Raw genomic sequence first — 17,595 nt, 5'->3', positions numbered from 1 at the left:
ATACTGGCGCTGAGCATGCATTATTTCTGATCCTTCCAGCTCGGGATTGATTGTTGTTGATATTTTATAGACTGAGAAACTGAGGCTGCAGTATTCAGTGGGAATGGCTGCTAGGTTGTAAGTAGCAGAGACGGGGCAGAACGCAAGCTCCGGTCCCCTTTCTCTTAGTTCGGGGCTTTTTTCCCCAGGGGAGGCTGCAGTCCCAGCCTGACTTGCACACGTGTGCAGCAGACATCACTTCTGCCCATCAGGATGTCAGCTTCTCCTCTCCTGCACCCTCTTGAAGCTGGCCATGGCCACATGACTTGCTTTGGCCAATGACACCTGCGCAGAAGTGTGTCGCATGTGAGACATGTTTATGACTGGGCATGACTTTCTGTGCTCTCCTCCCCTGCTTCTGAAAGCCTTGGAGTCCCTTTTTGAGATGCTGGCATCGTATGGTGGCAGCTATGAGTGACTGCCATGGCCAGAGCCCCCTTCCTACCTGTGTGTGAGTGAGAAATGAACTATTATTGTGTTAATATTTAATTACGCATCCATTTCTTTTTGGCTAGGTCTTTCACTGCAGTGCGAGGGCTTCTCTCTAGTTGTGGCATGCGGGTTCCTGGGCTTAGTAGTTGTAGCGCGCACGTGGGCTTAGCTGCCCCACGGCAGGTGGGATCTTAGTTCCCCAACCAGGGATCCAACCTGAGTCCCCTGCACTGGAAGGTGGATTCTTAACCACTGGACCATCAGGGAAGACCCTGTTATTGTTTTAAGATCTTTTATTAACACAGCAAAACTTACTTGATGCTTCCTGATACATGTGTCACCTTGGCAATGTCTCTTAACTGTCTCTGGTCTTGGTTTGGGTGTGTGCAAAATGAGCACCCTTGTTCCTGCCCCGCCAAGCCATTTCAGAGAGGTGTTTGGGGCTTAAATGAAAGCACAGCAGTGGGATGGCTCTGTGAGGGGCAGGGCACTTGAAGTCAAGAGGGCAGGGATGTGCAGAGTGCTAACCAAACCTTGGTCCAGGGTCATCTGCATCTACCTCCTTCATGCCAAGACACAGTCACAAGCTTGGCTAACAGGTGTGTTTTCTTTGGCAGGTGGCCCTCCCCCGGGCGGTGGTGCCCCCTGGCACCTTCAAAACGTCCTCAGCGACTCAGTGGAGAGCTCTGATGATGAATTCTTTGATGCTAGAGGTGAGTGAATCCCATCCTCCCATCGATAGCTGGGTGACCTTTTTTAGAAGCGCCAAGAAAGGGTGCTACTGGGAGTTGATCTCTCTCCCTACTCAGACTCTGTAGTTCGTTGCTTCATAATCACCCAGTCTGTACGTTCCCCCAGGGCTGGGGCTCAGCGCCCCATCACGCATTCTTTGAGCTATTTACTGAGTTGCTCAACTATTTCAGGTGCTCACGGTACTGCAGGAAACCAACAGACATGGTCACTGCCCTGGTCAAGCTTACAGTCTAGTGGGAGAGGCAAACATCAAGCAGTGACATGAAGGAAAATACAATCACAAATGGAGAATAAGGGACTTCCCTGATGGTGCAGTGGCTCAGACTTGGTGCTCCCAATGCAGGGGGCTCGGGTTCAATCCCTGGTCAGAGAACCTGATTCCACATGCCGCAACCAAAGATCTTGCATGCTGCAACAAAGATCGAAGATTTTGCCTGCAGCAACTAAGACCTGGAAAAACCAAATAAACATATACATACTAACAAAAACCCCAAATGGGGAAAAATACCTCTGAATAAGAAGAATCAAATGTTAATAGAGTGATGATGGGGATATCTAATTTAGGGTGGAGGTCCTTAACATCCTCTCTGTAGAACTGAGGGTAGGAGTTGGCTAGGTGAAAAGTGAAAAGAGCCTTAGGCAGAGGACATAGCAGGTATCATGGTGCTGAAGCAGGAAGGATGGGGCCTTCCAGGAACTGAAGGAAGCCTGTGTGCTGGGGAGAGGAGAGATGAGACTACGTGTAGGTAACATGAAAGATCAGCCTACAGATGGGATGGGGAGCTGGAGTGGAGTTGGAGACCAGTTAGAAAGATCATAGCAGACTTTCAGGGGAGAGACGATGGAGGAGAGGATATATCAGCTCTGCATTTCGGTGCTGGGTGCTTGGCCAGCACACCAGATGTAGCAAGGGGCACTATATAAGTGAGGACGGAAAAACAAGAAGCATTATAAAGGGGACATTCCTGGTGATCCAGTGGTTAAGACTTTGCCTTCCAATGCAGGGCGTGCAGGTTCGATCCCTGGTTGGGGAACTAAGATGCCACATGCCTTGGCAAAAAATCCAAAACATAAAACAGAAGCAATACTATAACAAATTCAACTAAGACTTAAAAAAAAAATGGTCTACCTCCAACAAAACTCTGTATAAAAGCCTTGTAAGGATTGGAGAAGAGGGCACTAAATGGGGCGAGCGTTTCAGACTAAGAGATTGACCTGAGCACAGTCTCAGAGTTGGAGATGGGCAGGGCAGGTGTGGGGATCAGTGCGAGGCAGAGTCTGCCTGGACTTCAGGAGAGAGGACCCTCCCAGCCGTGCTCCTGAACTGTGCAGGGGTGGGTGAGACCCACAAGCCCAGGAGGGTCTTCAGTCTAGGAGGGTCCTCAAGTCTTGCTTGGCCAACTCAGCTCCCCTTTGGGAAGTCACCGTATTTGGGAGATTGACTTACTCCTGAGATAGAACCAGCTTTGAAATGCCTGGCTGAACGGGGTCTTGAAAAGAGAAACGGAGCATGTGCTGGGAAGACCTCTGGACTCAGAGCAGGACAGTTGGAACATGATCTCAGACAGTTGGAACTTGGCATCACAGAACATGCCATTGACTTGTTCTGTGATGTCGGGCACGTCTGTCACCTGCTCTGGGCCTCAGTTTCCCTATCAGCTCTGTGTCTCCAGAAATGGAGACTGATTTGGGGAGGAATCACAGTGGGGTTGGCGGTGGGATGATGTCCCAGCGTGAGGCTCTCCCATTTTTGACTCTGGGTGCCAAGTCCCCTTCCTGATGCCAGCCCCACACCAGCCCATTTTGGGCTTCTTGCCTGTCTCCCATTGGTGTCTGCTTGGAGTGGCAGCCGGGGCTGACTTTCTCCATAGCAACTAACCCACAGTGTGACAACAACGGCTTCAATATTTTGACGCTTAGAACACTTGCATTTAAAATATTTTTGCAGTTCATCAGGGCTCTGCATTCCCAGATGACGAGGATGGCTCACGGCGGGATGCGTCTGCAGGAGGCGCCGGTCAGCTCCTCCTCCATCCCAATGGCCCGCACACCTGTCTTTCCTTTGAGCAGCTGTGGCTCCCTCCTGCTGCCCTCCCCTGCGGACCCTCAGCATTCTGTCCTCTGCTCCTATCATCTCACTGCTCGGTCTGCAGTTCCCAAGTTGGCCTCATTTCTGACGCCTCTCTTACGAGTGGTCCCACCTTCTCTTCCTTCATCTCATCTCCTCCCCACTGTCCTCACTTCCTCCATCTTTCTGTCCCTCCACTATCCCAGGATTGCAGACTCTCCTGCCTCTTTCCCTGACTTCCACCTCTCAGCACTGCCTACCGGACTCTGAACCTCACGTCTCCGCATGCCCCTTCCTAGGTCACCTCTCCCAGAGCATCCATAGCTCTCAGTTGCATGGTCCGCCCACAGGCTGCTGGAACCTTCTTCAGTTCTGAGTTGCCAACTCCCCACCTCCTGTCTGTTCCCTGAGGTGTCCCCGGGCAAGGACTCTGCATGTTTCCTTGGCTCGGGGCAGTAAGAGGTGAAGCCAACCTCCTCCGTTCCCAGGAGCTGACTCAAGCCAACCCAGCAGCTCTCTCAGCATCGAGGGTCCAGCCGTGGGTGTCCGTCCGGCTTTCTGGGTGTGCTCTGAAGGGTCGCCTCCCTGCCTCTTTCCCCGGTCCCGGGCTGAGGTCTGACCTGACCTGGTTGTGGTCTCGGTCCCCACCTGCATCCTCCTGCCTCCATGGTTCTGCCTCCCCCTGCAGTGGAGCCACACTGTCAGGAACAGAGGCCAGAGCATGGAAGGGGCCTGTCCAGATCACACATCAAGGTGGGACAGGGGCTGGAGCCAGGAGCTTAGTGTCCAGGCCAGGCCTTTTCCTTTGACTTATTAATGAAGATGGGGCCCTCCTCCCTCCGTTTCTCCCACAAGCTCCAGCCCATTGGTCCAGCACTGGGGTTAACCAGGGGGACGGGAGATCCTCATGGATCATGGTCTGGTAGCAGAAGAGAGACTCTTAGGCTCTGGGGGGCTCTGGTTGTGTATGTAAGGAAGGGGAGGGACAAGGAGGGGCACTCAGGACTATGGAGCTCTCTGGGTCTATAGCAACCCCTGGGCAAGATGCCGACTCCCTGGGCCATGGCAGCAGATGTGGGGCCTCAGGGTGATGCTGCAGGGTGGGTGATGGGGTCCAGGTGCCCCGACCCAAGAGGCTCCATACCCTATCCTGTTGATAGAGTCCAAGGAGAGCTGGGGAGCCATGGCAAGGTTGGAGTGAAGAGTGAGGGGAAACCCATGGTGGCCAAGAAGTGACATGCCTCAAACCCAGATCATGTCAGGGCTGGGGGTCCTCAAGGTCTTTGAGTTCAACACCCCCACTCTATTTTACAGGCTGGAAAACTGAGGCCAGAGAACTGGGAAACTTGGTCAGGATCACACAAAGAGTCAGGCAGAGCAGGGGCTAGAATTCAGAGTCACTCATTCCCTCTCTCAAGTAATTATTGAGCATCTGCCCATCAAGTACCAGGCAGTGTTCCCTGTATGGGACACAGGGCAAGTAGACCCCATCCTGGCCCCCATGGATTTATTTATTTATTTTGGTCATGCAGGCAATGGCACCCAACTCCAGTACTCTTGCCTGGAAAATCCCATGGATGGAGGAGCCTGGTAGGCTGCAGTCCATGGGGTCACTAAGAGTCGAACACGACTGAGCGACTTCACTTTCATTTTTCACTTTCATGCATTGGAGAAGGAAAGGGCAACCCACTCCAGTGTTCTTGCCTGGCCTGGAGAATCCCAGGGATGGGGGAGCCTGGTGGGCTGCTGTCTCTGGGGTCGCACAGAGTCAGACATGACTGAAGTGACTTAGCAGCAGCAGCAGCAGCAGTAACAGCAGCATGCTATATGACGCATAGGATATGTTTCCCAACCGATCAAACCCATGCCCTCTGCATAGGGAGTACAGAGTCCACAGACTCCAGAGAAGTTCCCTGGACTGTACAGTTTAGTGATGATGGATGGGAAGACAACACACAAGTGAGTTCTATGGATAAGTTCCATAAATAAAATAACACAAAGGAACAGACATATTGGCAAAGAAGGTAGATGAATGAAAAACGAAAGGTGAAAAAATGAAAATATGTTCACCGTCGTTAGTTATTAGGAAAATACAAACTAAAGCCACAATGAGATACTGCCTCATACCTGTTAAAATGGCTAATTACGACAACCGACCAGAATGTGGAGAATTGGGACATTCAGACTCTGCTGGGGGGGATGTACAATGGGACAGCCCTTTCAGAAACCAGGTTGCAGCTTCCTAAAGAGTTGATCATCATTAACTACCTTTCCACCCCTAGGTTTTTAGCCAAAAGGAAAGCAAACACATGCCCACCTAAAGATGTGTCCCTGAATGTTCATAGCAGCTTTATGATGGCATCAAAGTAAAAACAACCCAAATGTACATCAATGGGTGTTCAAATAAACAAATGGCAATACATCCGTGTATTTGGTATCGGCGATAAGAAAGGAATGAGCTGATATACCCAGTGATATGGATGAATCTCAAAGTAATCATGGGGAGGCAAAAGAGTCAGGCTGAGAAAGAGTGCATACTATGGTTCTATTTATAGAAAACTCTAGAAAAATGCAAACAAGTATATAGCAACAGGAGCAGATCTATGGTCTCCTGGGGGTGGGGAGGAGGGGTCAAAAGGGATAGGAGAAAACTTCTGAGGGTGATGGTATATGCCCACTATCTTGATTGGGGTGATGGCTTCCTGGGTGTGCACAAATGTCAAAACTTATCAAATTGTACTTTTTTTTTTTTTTTTGTCATCCTGTGCCGCTTACAGGATCTTAGTTCCCTGACCAAGGATTAAACCTGGGCCCTTGGCAGTGAAAGCGCCAAGTCCTAACCACTGGACCGCCAGGGAATTCTCAAATTGTACATTTTAAATATGAGTAGTTTATTGAGTGTCAAATGCTGTTAGAAAAATGGAGGCACCCCCCTCCAATATAACATATGGGGCTGTAATAGAGTGACTGAGTGAGTAGGAGGTCCCCAGAGGATGTAGCCTTGAGCTGAGAGCTGAATAACAAGAAATGAGACATGTGGGGATCTGGGGCAGCGTTCTGGCCAGGGGGAGCAGCAGTGCAAGGCTTTTCCTGGAGCGGTGAGTAGGAAGGTGGATGCGGCCAGAGTGAGCAAGGGGGCACCGGCTTAGTGCTCTGTGTGAGGACAGACCAGCCTGGTACCTTCCAGATATGTTTCTGGGGTGGCCTTGGGCACCCTGCTCCTGCTCCAGGAGGGAGACCCAGAACTCAGAATCTCTAGGAGCAGAGGAAAGTGGTACAGGTTGTCTGGGTTCAGAGCATCCAGGTTCTCCCCAGGGTTGGGGCACTGACTGGTTACTGTCTGACCTCAGGCATGTCTTGAGTCTAGGGGCTCCAAGTCCCTCCTCTGGAGCACGGCAAGGGTACAGGGTTTGTCTCATGGGTGGAGTGGAGGATGTCGCTGTTGGAAGCTGGACAAAGGAGCCCCCAGAGATGTAAAGCACAGGTGTGTCGCTGACCCCTGATCCTCCCTTTCTTTGGAGGAGCAGAAGTAGAGAAGCAGATGCCAAGGAGCTGCCCCAAAGGCTTTTGGGAATGGGCTGAGTGGGGACCCCTATGTGATGAAGAGAGGGCGATGGTATGGCTGCAGGTGGGGGAATGGGGCAAACATTCAGCAGCCAGGGAGGTTAGTGATCATGTGTCCCAGAGGCCTCAGAGCAGGGCGTATCTAGGTCCTTGGAAAGACTGGCATGTGGGTCTGTGGCAAGGAGTGAGAGAGGGAACTGGACCAGCTGATGGTGGGAGGTGACCGAGCCCTGGGCTCCATGAGCTGAAGGTGAAGCCTGCCTGGCACAGGGCAGGGAGATTCTCCGCTCTGAAGTCCTGAGGGTCCAGCAGACACAGAAGCCCCAGCGTGGGAAGAAAGGCTTTTGCTGTATCCAGGCTCTGGCCAGGGGAGGAGTCAGTCTGGGGTCAAGGCCAGGGTCATGGTGCTGGGGGCTGAGCTGAGCCTGGCACCTAGACTGGGCAGGAGCTGGGGTTCACTAGGGGTAAAGTACATGCAAAACCCGTGTCCACACAAGAGGTCACCAGGGCTGGGAACTGGCACGCCAGGAGCAGTCATCAGTAGTTGGAAAGCGAAATCAATAACCAGGATTTTGTCTGAACAAGCCCTTTGTGGCCTCATGGCCTCTGTTGGGAGGCTTGTACTACAATGAAGAGAAATAGAGCGGAGGCTCAGGGCTGAGGCACGAGGCTCCCTGGTTTGTCTAAATGACTCTAAAAGGAGCTTTCTTGGCTGCTCTTTCCGTGTGTGTGTGTGTGTGCTGATGTGTGTGTTGGTGTGTGTGTATGTGTTTCTTGCTTCCACTCAGGGGACAAGCCCATTGTTGCCAGACTGAAGATCTAAGGCTGAGTATTGAGAGCAGGGGCAGAGGATTGGCCTAGAGAGGGAGAGAAAGCTTGTCTGCAAGCTGGGGGAGCAGCTGGAGAGACAGGGATGGGTTGTGGGGGGAGTGTGCAGAGAGTGCAAGGGAGCCAGGGAAAATACGAGAAAGCAGAGAGGGAGAGAGAGCAAGACTCAGTCAGGATGGGAGAGGACACACACACGCAGATACACACACGTGCACACACACACACGAACACAGATACACAAACAGACACACCAAGAGAGCACAGGAGAGAGCTGAAAGAGAGACAGTGACCCAGAAGGAGAGAGTGAGGTCAGAGACCTGCAGAGTCAGAAAGATCCTGAGGGGCAGGCATGCAGAGAGAGAAAGAGAAGCCCAGAGAGGGAGAGAGGACAAGAAAGAGAGAGAGAGGAGAGAGGTTCTGGGATAAAGACAGATCAAGTGCCAAGAGTCATTGTGATGGAGGCCTAAAGGGAGGGACACATGTGACAGAGAGCCTGAGACAGAGAAACGTGAGGACCCAGAGGGACAGAGATCAGGGAAAGGGCCAGACGTCAAGCAGAGGGGACCATGCGGAGAGTCTGAGAGGAGATGCATTTCCTAGAAAGACAGACAGAAGACCGTGAGGGAAAGATGGAGGCGGGTCAGGTAGATAAATAGGAAGAGGAGGAAAGATGCCAAGGATGGTGCACGCTCAGCCTCAGAAGCTGGGAGCTCTCGGGGTTCTGATAGCGTCACAGACAGCCAGAGACAGGGATCATGCATGGCAGAGGAACTGGAAGCTAGGATGTGTGAGCACCTGCTGTATACCCAGCATTAGACCAGGAGCCCTAGCTCGCTCATCTGACTGTCAATTTCCCATGTGTTTTTTTTTTTTTTTTTTCACTAAACTGATTTCCTCCAGGATGGAGGTCATGTCTCACATGCCATATAGCACTGCTCAAGAATCCATTCATTGTAGGATGAATATTAAATGAACAAGCAGACCGCTGCATGATTGGGTCACTGAGCCAGGAGACACAGGCGCTCAAGGTGGGTTACAGGCTGACCCTGACGCCTCCACTGTGGAGCTGGGACAGAACGACATAGGGGCAGACAGCAGCAGAACTAAGTATTAGAGGAGAACACCGCATGCTCTGGTGGTGAGAGGGGTGGTACCTCACCTTCCTGTGCTTCTACCCACATCTTTGCTCCTACTGTGTGCTACTGATGCTTACTGACTCTTTACCTTCATTATCTCACTTAGTCCTCACAGCAATCCTATGACATGGGCATTACCCTGATATCATTTTATGGATGAGGAAATGGAGGCTCATGAAGCCTAGGTCATTGTCCAAGGTCAGATCGCTAGCAGATGGTGCATCCAGGATTGAAAAGAGTCAATCTAACACCATAATAGAACTCTTAAACCCCCGGTGATCCTGCTTCCCCAACATTAATGCTACCTGATATTTGTTTACAGCATTTTGACTTGTGTAGACTTTTCAAGTTTACTATGTCATTTGTTCTCATGAAAGCTTGCTAGAAAGAGTTGTGGAACCAGAGTGTTATTCCTACTTAAGAGATAAGAAAACAGGAACAGTTGAGGGCCATCTGTAAAGGTACGGGTTCACTTGGAGCAACTCAGGACTGAAATTCAGTCAGAGTTCTGCCCAGAACACAATGCAGCCCACAGGTGTAAACCATGTCCAGATGGAACACCCCAGGCTCAGGAAATTGTCTGGGTGCGTGTGGCGCTTGGGCTGCCGATACAGGATGTCCAGGGCAAGCCATCAGGAAGGCAGGATTTTAGGACTCTTGAAATAGTATATCTGGGTTTAAATCCTGGCTCTAGCCAGTGATCTTCAGCAAGTTACTTAACTATTCCATGCTCCTTGTCTATAAAATGGAGATAATAAGAATTTTATCTTTTTAGCATTGTTATGAGAATGAAATGAATTAATATTTGTAAAGCACATAACAATCTCAATGCATAGTAAAGATTTGATAAATGTCATTAAATAGATCAAATAAACACATCAAGTAAGACAGGAAGGGGGAGTGTTCCAGCCTGAAATGGGGTCTAGATTATGGATTCAGAACTCTGGACAGTTCCCCAAGCTTCGGATCCACCATATTGATTCCATCTGCTCTGTGAAGTTCTTTGGCAGTGAAATGGGTCGGATCAGACCCATTTTTTCTCGGTTATGATGAGCTTGAGGATTCTTCTCAGTACCCTTTAATGTCTGTTCTATGAGAAAAAGCGCAAAGCTCTTTACCAGGAAGGCTTGACTCTTTAAAGAGAGGGTGGGGTCATTCCTGTGGTTTATCCTTGAGGAAATGTCCCTTTTTGAGATGAGGGACAGCACCAGATGTGTGTAGTTGAGGTGTAGGACCCAGGGGCTGGTGTTCAGTGTGGTTAGGGAATATGACCTCACCAATTCCTCTGATTCACCTCTAATTCACCAATTCCTGTCCTTTCAGACCAGGAAAGGACAAGAGTAGAGACAGGGTTGAAGGGAAGACTAGAGGGAGGATGGAAACATTAAGAGGTTCATAAAGTTGAGATGTAGGTTGAAGTTTCCATATAGCTCACAGCTTAGAGGCAGAAGTCTTCTGCTTTCTCAGTTATTCCAAAGCTGCTCTGATCCCAGCCAAATCTTGGTATGCTTAAATACTGATGGCAACTCCCTCCTTGCATGAAGAAATGTCCTTAACATCTCCCATGTATAAACAGCCCCCTGTGCACCAAGACCTTTATATTCATTATCTCCTTTAATCCTCATAACAACTCTATGATTACATGTTGCCAGTCCCATTTTACTGATGGGAAAACTGAGGCTCAGAGAAGTCAAGTAATTCACTGAAAGAAAAACTGCTACCCAGGGGCGAGGCTTTGCTTCTTCTTTTCTTTTTAGAAATTAACGTATTTACTTTTGACTGCATTGGGTCTTGCCTGTGGCACGTAGGATCTTTCACTCCACAGCGTGGGGTCTTCACTGTGGCACAGGGTCTTCTCTCTAGTGTGGCATATGGGCTCCAGAGCATGTGGGCTCCGTAGTTTTGGTGCATGGGTTTAGTTGCTCCTCAGCATGAGGGATCTTAGTTCCCTGACCAGAGATCAAACCTGAGTCTCCTGCATGGAAAGGCAGATTCTTAATTTCCCTGGACCACCAGGGAAACTCCAGGGCTTTGCTTTTACTTCCCAAACACACTACTTTTCAAGAAAGACCACTCTTGGCACTAGGAATGCAGCCTTCTATGAGTTTTCAGTCTCTCTCATGACTGTTTCTTTGTTACTTTCTTTTACTGTAACATGGAGGTCCTGTAGGATACAACAATGCATTCTTGGAATGAAAATTTTCTGCATGTCTTATACCTGTCTGTAACTACCGACACCTTCAATAGTCGAAATCTACTTCAACTCACAGGAAGAAATAAACACTCCTTTGAGATATAAGCTCCTGTTAGGGCTACCTCTACACAGCTTTGCCTGTTCATGCCCCTCTCTGCTTCTTTCCACAGAGGAGGTGGCTGAAGGGAAGAATGCCATCCTTATCGGGATGAGCCAGTGGAATTCAAATGACCTGGTGGAGCAGATTGAGACCATGGGGAAACTGGAGGAGCATCAAGGTGAGATTCCGTTCCTCTGAGGTCTGGGTGTATACCTATATGTGTTTTGGAGAGTGGTGGTGGGGGGGGTCAAAGTGATGGCAATTTGGGGCTAGAACCTGGGTTTTCTGTTAAGAGTCATCTGTCTCTCTTGGGACTTCACCTACAACCCCTGAAATCTGTGGCCTTCAGGAATGCTCATGGGGACTTCTGCAGGATTTTCTGTGGCAGAAAACTCTAGGATACTTCAACAGAGCTTCCTTTGTCCATTGAATGATTATTCAGGAGGGTGGGTAGTTAAGGGCAGGTGGTGGGGTCCCAGCTCCTAGGATTGCCAGGCCTATGTTGCTGGAATCTTCTGGTAAGGTAGGATAACCACTGGAGGAGCCTTTGAAAATGGGCAGGGGAGAAGAGCAGCAGTTGGAGTTGTCACTTCCTTTGGTTGAATTGTTGAAGAAGGAGGGGGCTGAGGATAAATCCAGAGCCTTTTTATGGAGGGGAGTTTTGACCAGGAGCTTAATCCGCAGGCAAAGCAGGCATATCTTTTCAGGCATCCACCCCTCCTGTCCATCTGACCATTTAGCATCATGAGCAGAATATTTGTTGAGCAGCTACTATGTATATGTGCTTGGTAGAAAGGGCCAAGGGCTTCCCAGGTGGCACTTAGTGGTGAAGAACCTGCCTGCCAATGCAGGAGACATAAAAACATGGGTTGATTCATTTTGATATTTGGCAAAACTAATACAATTATGTAAAGTTTAAAAGTAAAATAAAGTTAAAAAAAAAAAAAACATGGGTTTGATCCCTGGGTTGGGAAGATCCCCTGGGCATGGCAACCCACTCCAGTATTCTTGCCTGGAGAATCCCTTTGACAGAGGAGCCTGGCGGGCTGTAGTCTATAGGGTCGCACAGAGTCAGCCATGACTGAAGCGACTTAGCACACATGCATGCAGGAGGCACCAAAGGTGATTTAACTGAGGCTTCTGTGCTGTGATATGCGATGCAATGTAAGTCAAAACATGGGTGGGGGGAGTCAACCCTTAATCTGAGGGTTATTGGGTCAGAGGGGAGAGGTGGAATTTTAGAAGGAGGCAGGAGAAGAAGCTCAAGGAAGCATTCTTGACAGTGAACCTATGGAGCTAGGCTTTGAAAGGCAAGTGAAGGATGAAACCAAGGAGTTCATAAAATCTTGGATGACTTAGGGGAACCTGAGGCTCAGAGAGGTGCTGCAGTTGGTTATGGTCACATGGGAGTGAAGAGCAGAGCTGGGGCTAGAACCCTATCTGGGATCCAGGGTGCCTCTGCTTCTGTTAGCTTTTCCTATCCCTCCAGCCCCCTAGTATATCACTCCTCTTACTCCCCTCGTCCCTATCTCCTCTTTTCCTTTCTCTCTTGACCCCATAATTTCTCAGTTATGGTCTGGGCTGGGCTACCAATCCGGAGGTATTCAGTGAAATGGTCCTGCTTCAGCCCAGGAGAATGACCATCTTGGTACTGGCCATCTTGCCCCAGCATCTGTTCATTTTCTTACCCCTGTCCCCATCCCTGCTTCCCCCGTTCAGAGCCCTCCCCAAAGCAGGTGGCCCATCCTGAGAAATGCACAGGCCTGGGATGACTGTTCCATTTTACAAACGAAGCACCCAAGGCTCAGAGAAGCTGAATCTTGCCCAAGGTCCTTCAAAGCTAGTAGCAGCATCACCCTCAGATTGCTAGTCTCCTGATTCCGAGACCAGGGCTTCACCTTCCAAACTGGACCAAGCTGGGCAGTTCTTCGACAGCAAGGAGATTGAACCAGTCAATCCTAAAGGAGATCAACCCTGATTATTCACTGGAAGGGCTGGTGCTGAAGCTGAAGCTCCAATACTTTGGTCACCTGGTGCGAAAAATAGACTCATTGGAAAAGACCTTGATGCTGGGAAAGATTGAGGACAGAAGAAGAAGGGGACTACAGAGGATGAGATGGTTGGATGGCATCATCGACTCAATGGACATGAGTTTGAGCAAACTCTGGGAGATAGTGAAGGATAGGGAAGCCTGGCATGCTGCAGTTCATGGGATCGCAAAGAGTAGGACATGACTTACTGATTAAATAACAGCAACAAGGCAGCTCTGAGCTCCTGCAAAATCAGGTCCAAGCAACCCAGAGTCTTAAAGGCAGGGCCCTCCTGGACCACTGTCACATTTACAGAAAGGATGGGCTCTGAGTCTGGTCCCTAAGACCAGTCCAGAGACGATTTCCCTGTCTCTCCAGCCACACATGTGCAGACAGACACTGGGTCTGCTCTTTCCTCCATTCCCACAACCTGGCAGGAGCCCAGAAGGGGTCATGGACTCCAAGTGCTTCCCCAGGACGGTGTTTGGGAGCAATGAAAAGACAAACCCAGACTTGTACTCACCACCCATCTGGCCATCCCCTCCCATCCCAGCCCGTACTTGTCTGCCAAAGAATGTGTGACTCAGACGCAGTGTGAGCTAAGGAGGTGGTGAGTGAGAAGCAGTGTGAGCTGGGAGGGCAGGGGAGGAGGAAGCCGAGGGAGGTCGATGGGAGAGGCTGAAACCGAAGCTCTGGAAGCTAAGAGGTCTGGGTTTGAACCTTGGCCCTGCCTGCCACTCCATGACTTTGTGGCCAGGAAAGTCACATCACCTCTCCAAGCCTCGGTTTCTCCATCTGCAGAATGGGGCTGGCACACAAGTTGTACGCGTTAAATGAGCTGATACTTGCAAAGTGCATTCAGTGACAGGTCATTATAACGTGGGATGGGGAAGAAGAGGGAAAGGTCTTGCACAAATATAGTTCTAGCAAACACTTTGTGGAGCTCATGAGAGGTTGGATTCGAGGCAGTTGCTTGCCTGAGTCTGAGAACTGATGCTGTTTCCTCTCAGTATGAAATGGGGAGCAAGAAGGAGAGAGGGAGAAGGAGGGGATGAGGAAGAGGAAACCAAACCTGTTTCATTCCTTCTGAGTTCCATCCCTCTGTGGACTCACAATGTAAATTTCCACAACACGGCAGAGCACACGTGCCAATTTCATTCATTCCAACAGTCACTTTTGGGCTGAGACATGGGCTCAACACAGGATGGTGGGGAAATAAAGACAAGCAGGCTGGCCTCGTGGTCCTTGTAGGAGCTCACAGCAGAGGAAGAGGGTCATGGTCAAGGCAACAGTGTAGTAAGACAGGCTGAGCCTGGGGCCTGAGGAGAGAGCCTCGGGAGACTCTTTTGGGGAGAGGAAGTTTCTGGAAAAGTCAAAATTGGTGGTACACCTGTGGTAACCAGAATTGAAAAAGACAAATGCACCCCTGTGCTCATTGCAGCACTATTTACAATAACTAGGACATGGAAGCAACCTAGATGTCCATCGACAGATGAATGGATAAGGAAGTTGTGGTACATATACACAATGAAATATTACTCAGCTATAAAAAGGAACCAATTTGAGTCAGTTCTAATGAGGTGGATGAAGCTAGAGCCTGCTATACAGAAAGAAGTAAGTTGGAAAGAGAAAGACAAATGTCGTATATTAATGCATACCTATGGAATCAAGAAAGATAGCACGGACAATCCTTGCAGGGCAGCAAAGGAGACATAGACATTTTGGACACAGTGGGGGAAGGAGAGGGTGGGATGATGTGAGAGAATAGCATTGAAACATATCCATTACCATATGCAAAATAGATAGCCAGTGGGAGTTCGATATATGACGCAGCGGTCTGTGACAACCAGGAGGGGTGGGATGGTGAGGGAGGTGGGAGGGAGGTTCAAGAGGGAGGGAACATATGTATACCTAATGCCAATTCATGTTGATGCATGGCAAAGCCATCATGATATTGCAATGATCCTCTAATTTAAAAAAAATGTGGTGATATAGATCAAGCTCTCACCCTGCCTCCTTCAATGTTCCTGCCCTTAAACGCAGGACTCACTCCAGAGACACCCCCCTGCTCATGGTTCATATCCTGGCCAATCACAGCTACCCTTGATGATGGCCCCAAATCCATCTCCAGTCAAGACCTCCCCCTTGGGCTCCAGACTCATACTTTCAAGAGCTCCCTACTTGCTCCACCTGGATGTCCCGAAACCACTTCACACTCTGCAAATTCCAGATGGAATTTGGACCTTCTTCCTTCTGAACCTTAATTATGTTCTATAGCCTGTTCTTTGATCTTCTCAGTCATTTAGAGCCTGTGTTGCATAGACACGTTCAGACTGCTCTGCTATCTCCAATTCTTGAGGGTGCTAATTCTGGTGCATGCGTGTGTGTGTGTGTGTGTGCGCATTGTATGTGTGTGTGTGCATTGTGTGTGTGTGTGTATCTGCATGCATACTATCTGTCCCCCATGAGTTTTGTTTCTTCATTTTTTACTGTGACCTCATCCTGGTTAGCACCCCACCCTTTTCTTTTCTATGGGACTATTGTGTCCCCCAGCTTTTGAAAATGTCGTTCTAGAGATTGATCTTGTATTTCTGCTGCACCTGAGGGTCTCACTGATCTTGGACATTTATATGCTGAATTTACAGATTTGTTTCCATTCTGCATGAGTGGTGTAAATTTAGACCCTACACCCATAGGTAGGTAGCAAGGGCTTAGAGTTTTACTCATGTGTGAGTGTTTTCTCCCACTGTCTGTAGATGGTTTTTTTTTTTTTCTGCTTCCCCAAAGGAATTTTGCTTTTTAAAAAAAAAATTTATTGAAGTATAGTTGATTTAAAATGTGTTAATTTCTTCTGTACAGAAAGGTGACTCAGTTATGTATATATATATTCTTTCCCATTATGGCTTGTCACAGGATACTGAATATAGTTTCCTGTGCTATAAAGTAGGACCTTGTTGTTCTTTCTGTCTTTGAGACTCTTTTGGGGGACTTGTTATTTTTACCCGTATTATAGTATTCTCTACGGTAGATGTACCCTAATTTATTTAACCACTGTGCATTGATAGACATCGGGATTTTTCACCATTAAAACAATGATCCATGCATGAAGAGTATAAGAGGTTGAAACTTGTAATAGATACTGCTAAACAGTTTTCTAAAAGAGCCATGCGAACGTATATCTATTCCAACTGTGGATCAGGTGAACCATTTCTCCCACAAGCTCACCAGACTTAATCTTATCAAACATTAAAATTGTACCTGATTGACAGGTGAAGACGTTTTCTTGCTCTGTTTTGTACTTACTTGCTGGCTAGTGAGAGTGATCATTTTTTCATAAGTGTGTTGACTGTTTTCTTTTTTCTGTTTCTTAATTATGGCTTTTGTTCATCTCCTATTGAATTGTCTTTTTATTATTAAAAGTGAAAGTGAAAGTTGCTCAGTGATGTCCAACTCTTTGCAACCCCATGGACTATACTGTCCATGGAATTTTCCAGGCCAGAATATTAGAGTGGGTAGCCGTTCCCTTCTCCAGGGGATCTTCCCAACCCAGGGACTGAACCCAGGTTATTGGTTTCTAGGAATTCTTTACCTATTTTATGGATATAAATAATTTATCTGCTATAGATTTGAAATATTTGTCTCTTAAATTCCTGCTAGTTGGCTGAATTTTCATATTAGCTCTAATAGTTTGTCAGTTAACTCTTTTTTTTTTTAGGGAGAGAGTGTCAGATTGTTTACAAATCTCAGCAATTATATCCTTGCCAATATTGAGCCAGCTTACTTATTTTTCTTATTCAATTGCATTGCACAGAATCTTCAGATAGACACTGAGTGGCAAGAGTGATCTGGGCTTGTTTGATCTCCCCCCTTCTCTTCTCGTCCTTTTCCCTCCCCCTTCCTCCTCATTCTTCTCAGTTAAGTTACTGAGGAATGATTTACATTAGGTAAATTAATCCTTTGTAGTATATGGTTTTCACCGCTGCTTCTTAATTCCACGACTTCCTCTTGGATTTACTTCGTCTGTTAACTGAAACATCTCAAGACATTCTTTCAAGTAGGAACTGCAGATAATCATTTTCTAAGTCTTTGCATTTCTCAACATGCATTCATTTGGCAAGTTTGCCTGCATCAGTAATCATCTTCCAAACTATCTTTGAAGACGTTCCTCGTGGCCTTCTTGCCTTTAGTGTTGTTGGTCAGACGTCTGAGGCAAATTTCTGAGTAATCTGTTTTTCCTCCTTGTTGAAACTCAGTTTTTAAAAGCTTCTTTCTTTGCCTTCTAAACTCACAACCAAGTTTGCAGATGAGGTTTTGTTCTTTGCCGCGTCTGAACTTGGTGTCCTCTTTTTTTCATCACTGTGACATTTTCTTTCAATTATCTCTTCAAGTATTTCTCTCTGTGTTTTTTCCTTCCAAAACTTCTATTAGGTAGGTGCTGGAACCATGTCTCA

The 17,595-nt window shown here is 48.2% G+C and overlaps 1 protein-coding gene across 4 annotated transcripts in view; it reads left to right on the top strand.

Moving 5' to 3' along the window:
- The window catches only part of PITPNM3 (PITPNM family member 3), a 97,198-nt gene that overhangs the window by 17,108 nt on the left and 62,495 nt on the right, over positions 1-17,595 (top strand). For all 4 annotated transcript variants that reach the window (XM_086359505.1, XM_086359503.1, XM_086359504.1 and 1 more), the window contains exons 2-3: positions 1,089-1,184; positions 11,185-11,292. In XM_086359505.1, the coding sequence (XP_086215631.1) occupies positions 1,089-1,184; positions 11,185-11,292 (204 nt within the window). The remainder of the gene's footprint in view (positions 1-1,088; positions 1,185-11,184; positions 11,293-17,595) is intronic.

This window comes from Bos grunniens, chromosome 19 (genome assembly GCF_055505025.1).
Source record: "Bos grunniens cultivar Pamir isolate PY7600 chromosome 19, Bosgru_T2T1.0, whole genome shotgun sequence".
NCBI lineage: Eukaryota > Metazoa > Chordata > Mammalia > Artiodactyla > Bovidae > Bos > Bos grunniens.
This window is presented reverse-complemented; position numbering and strand designations above follow the sequence as displayed.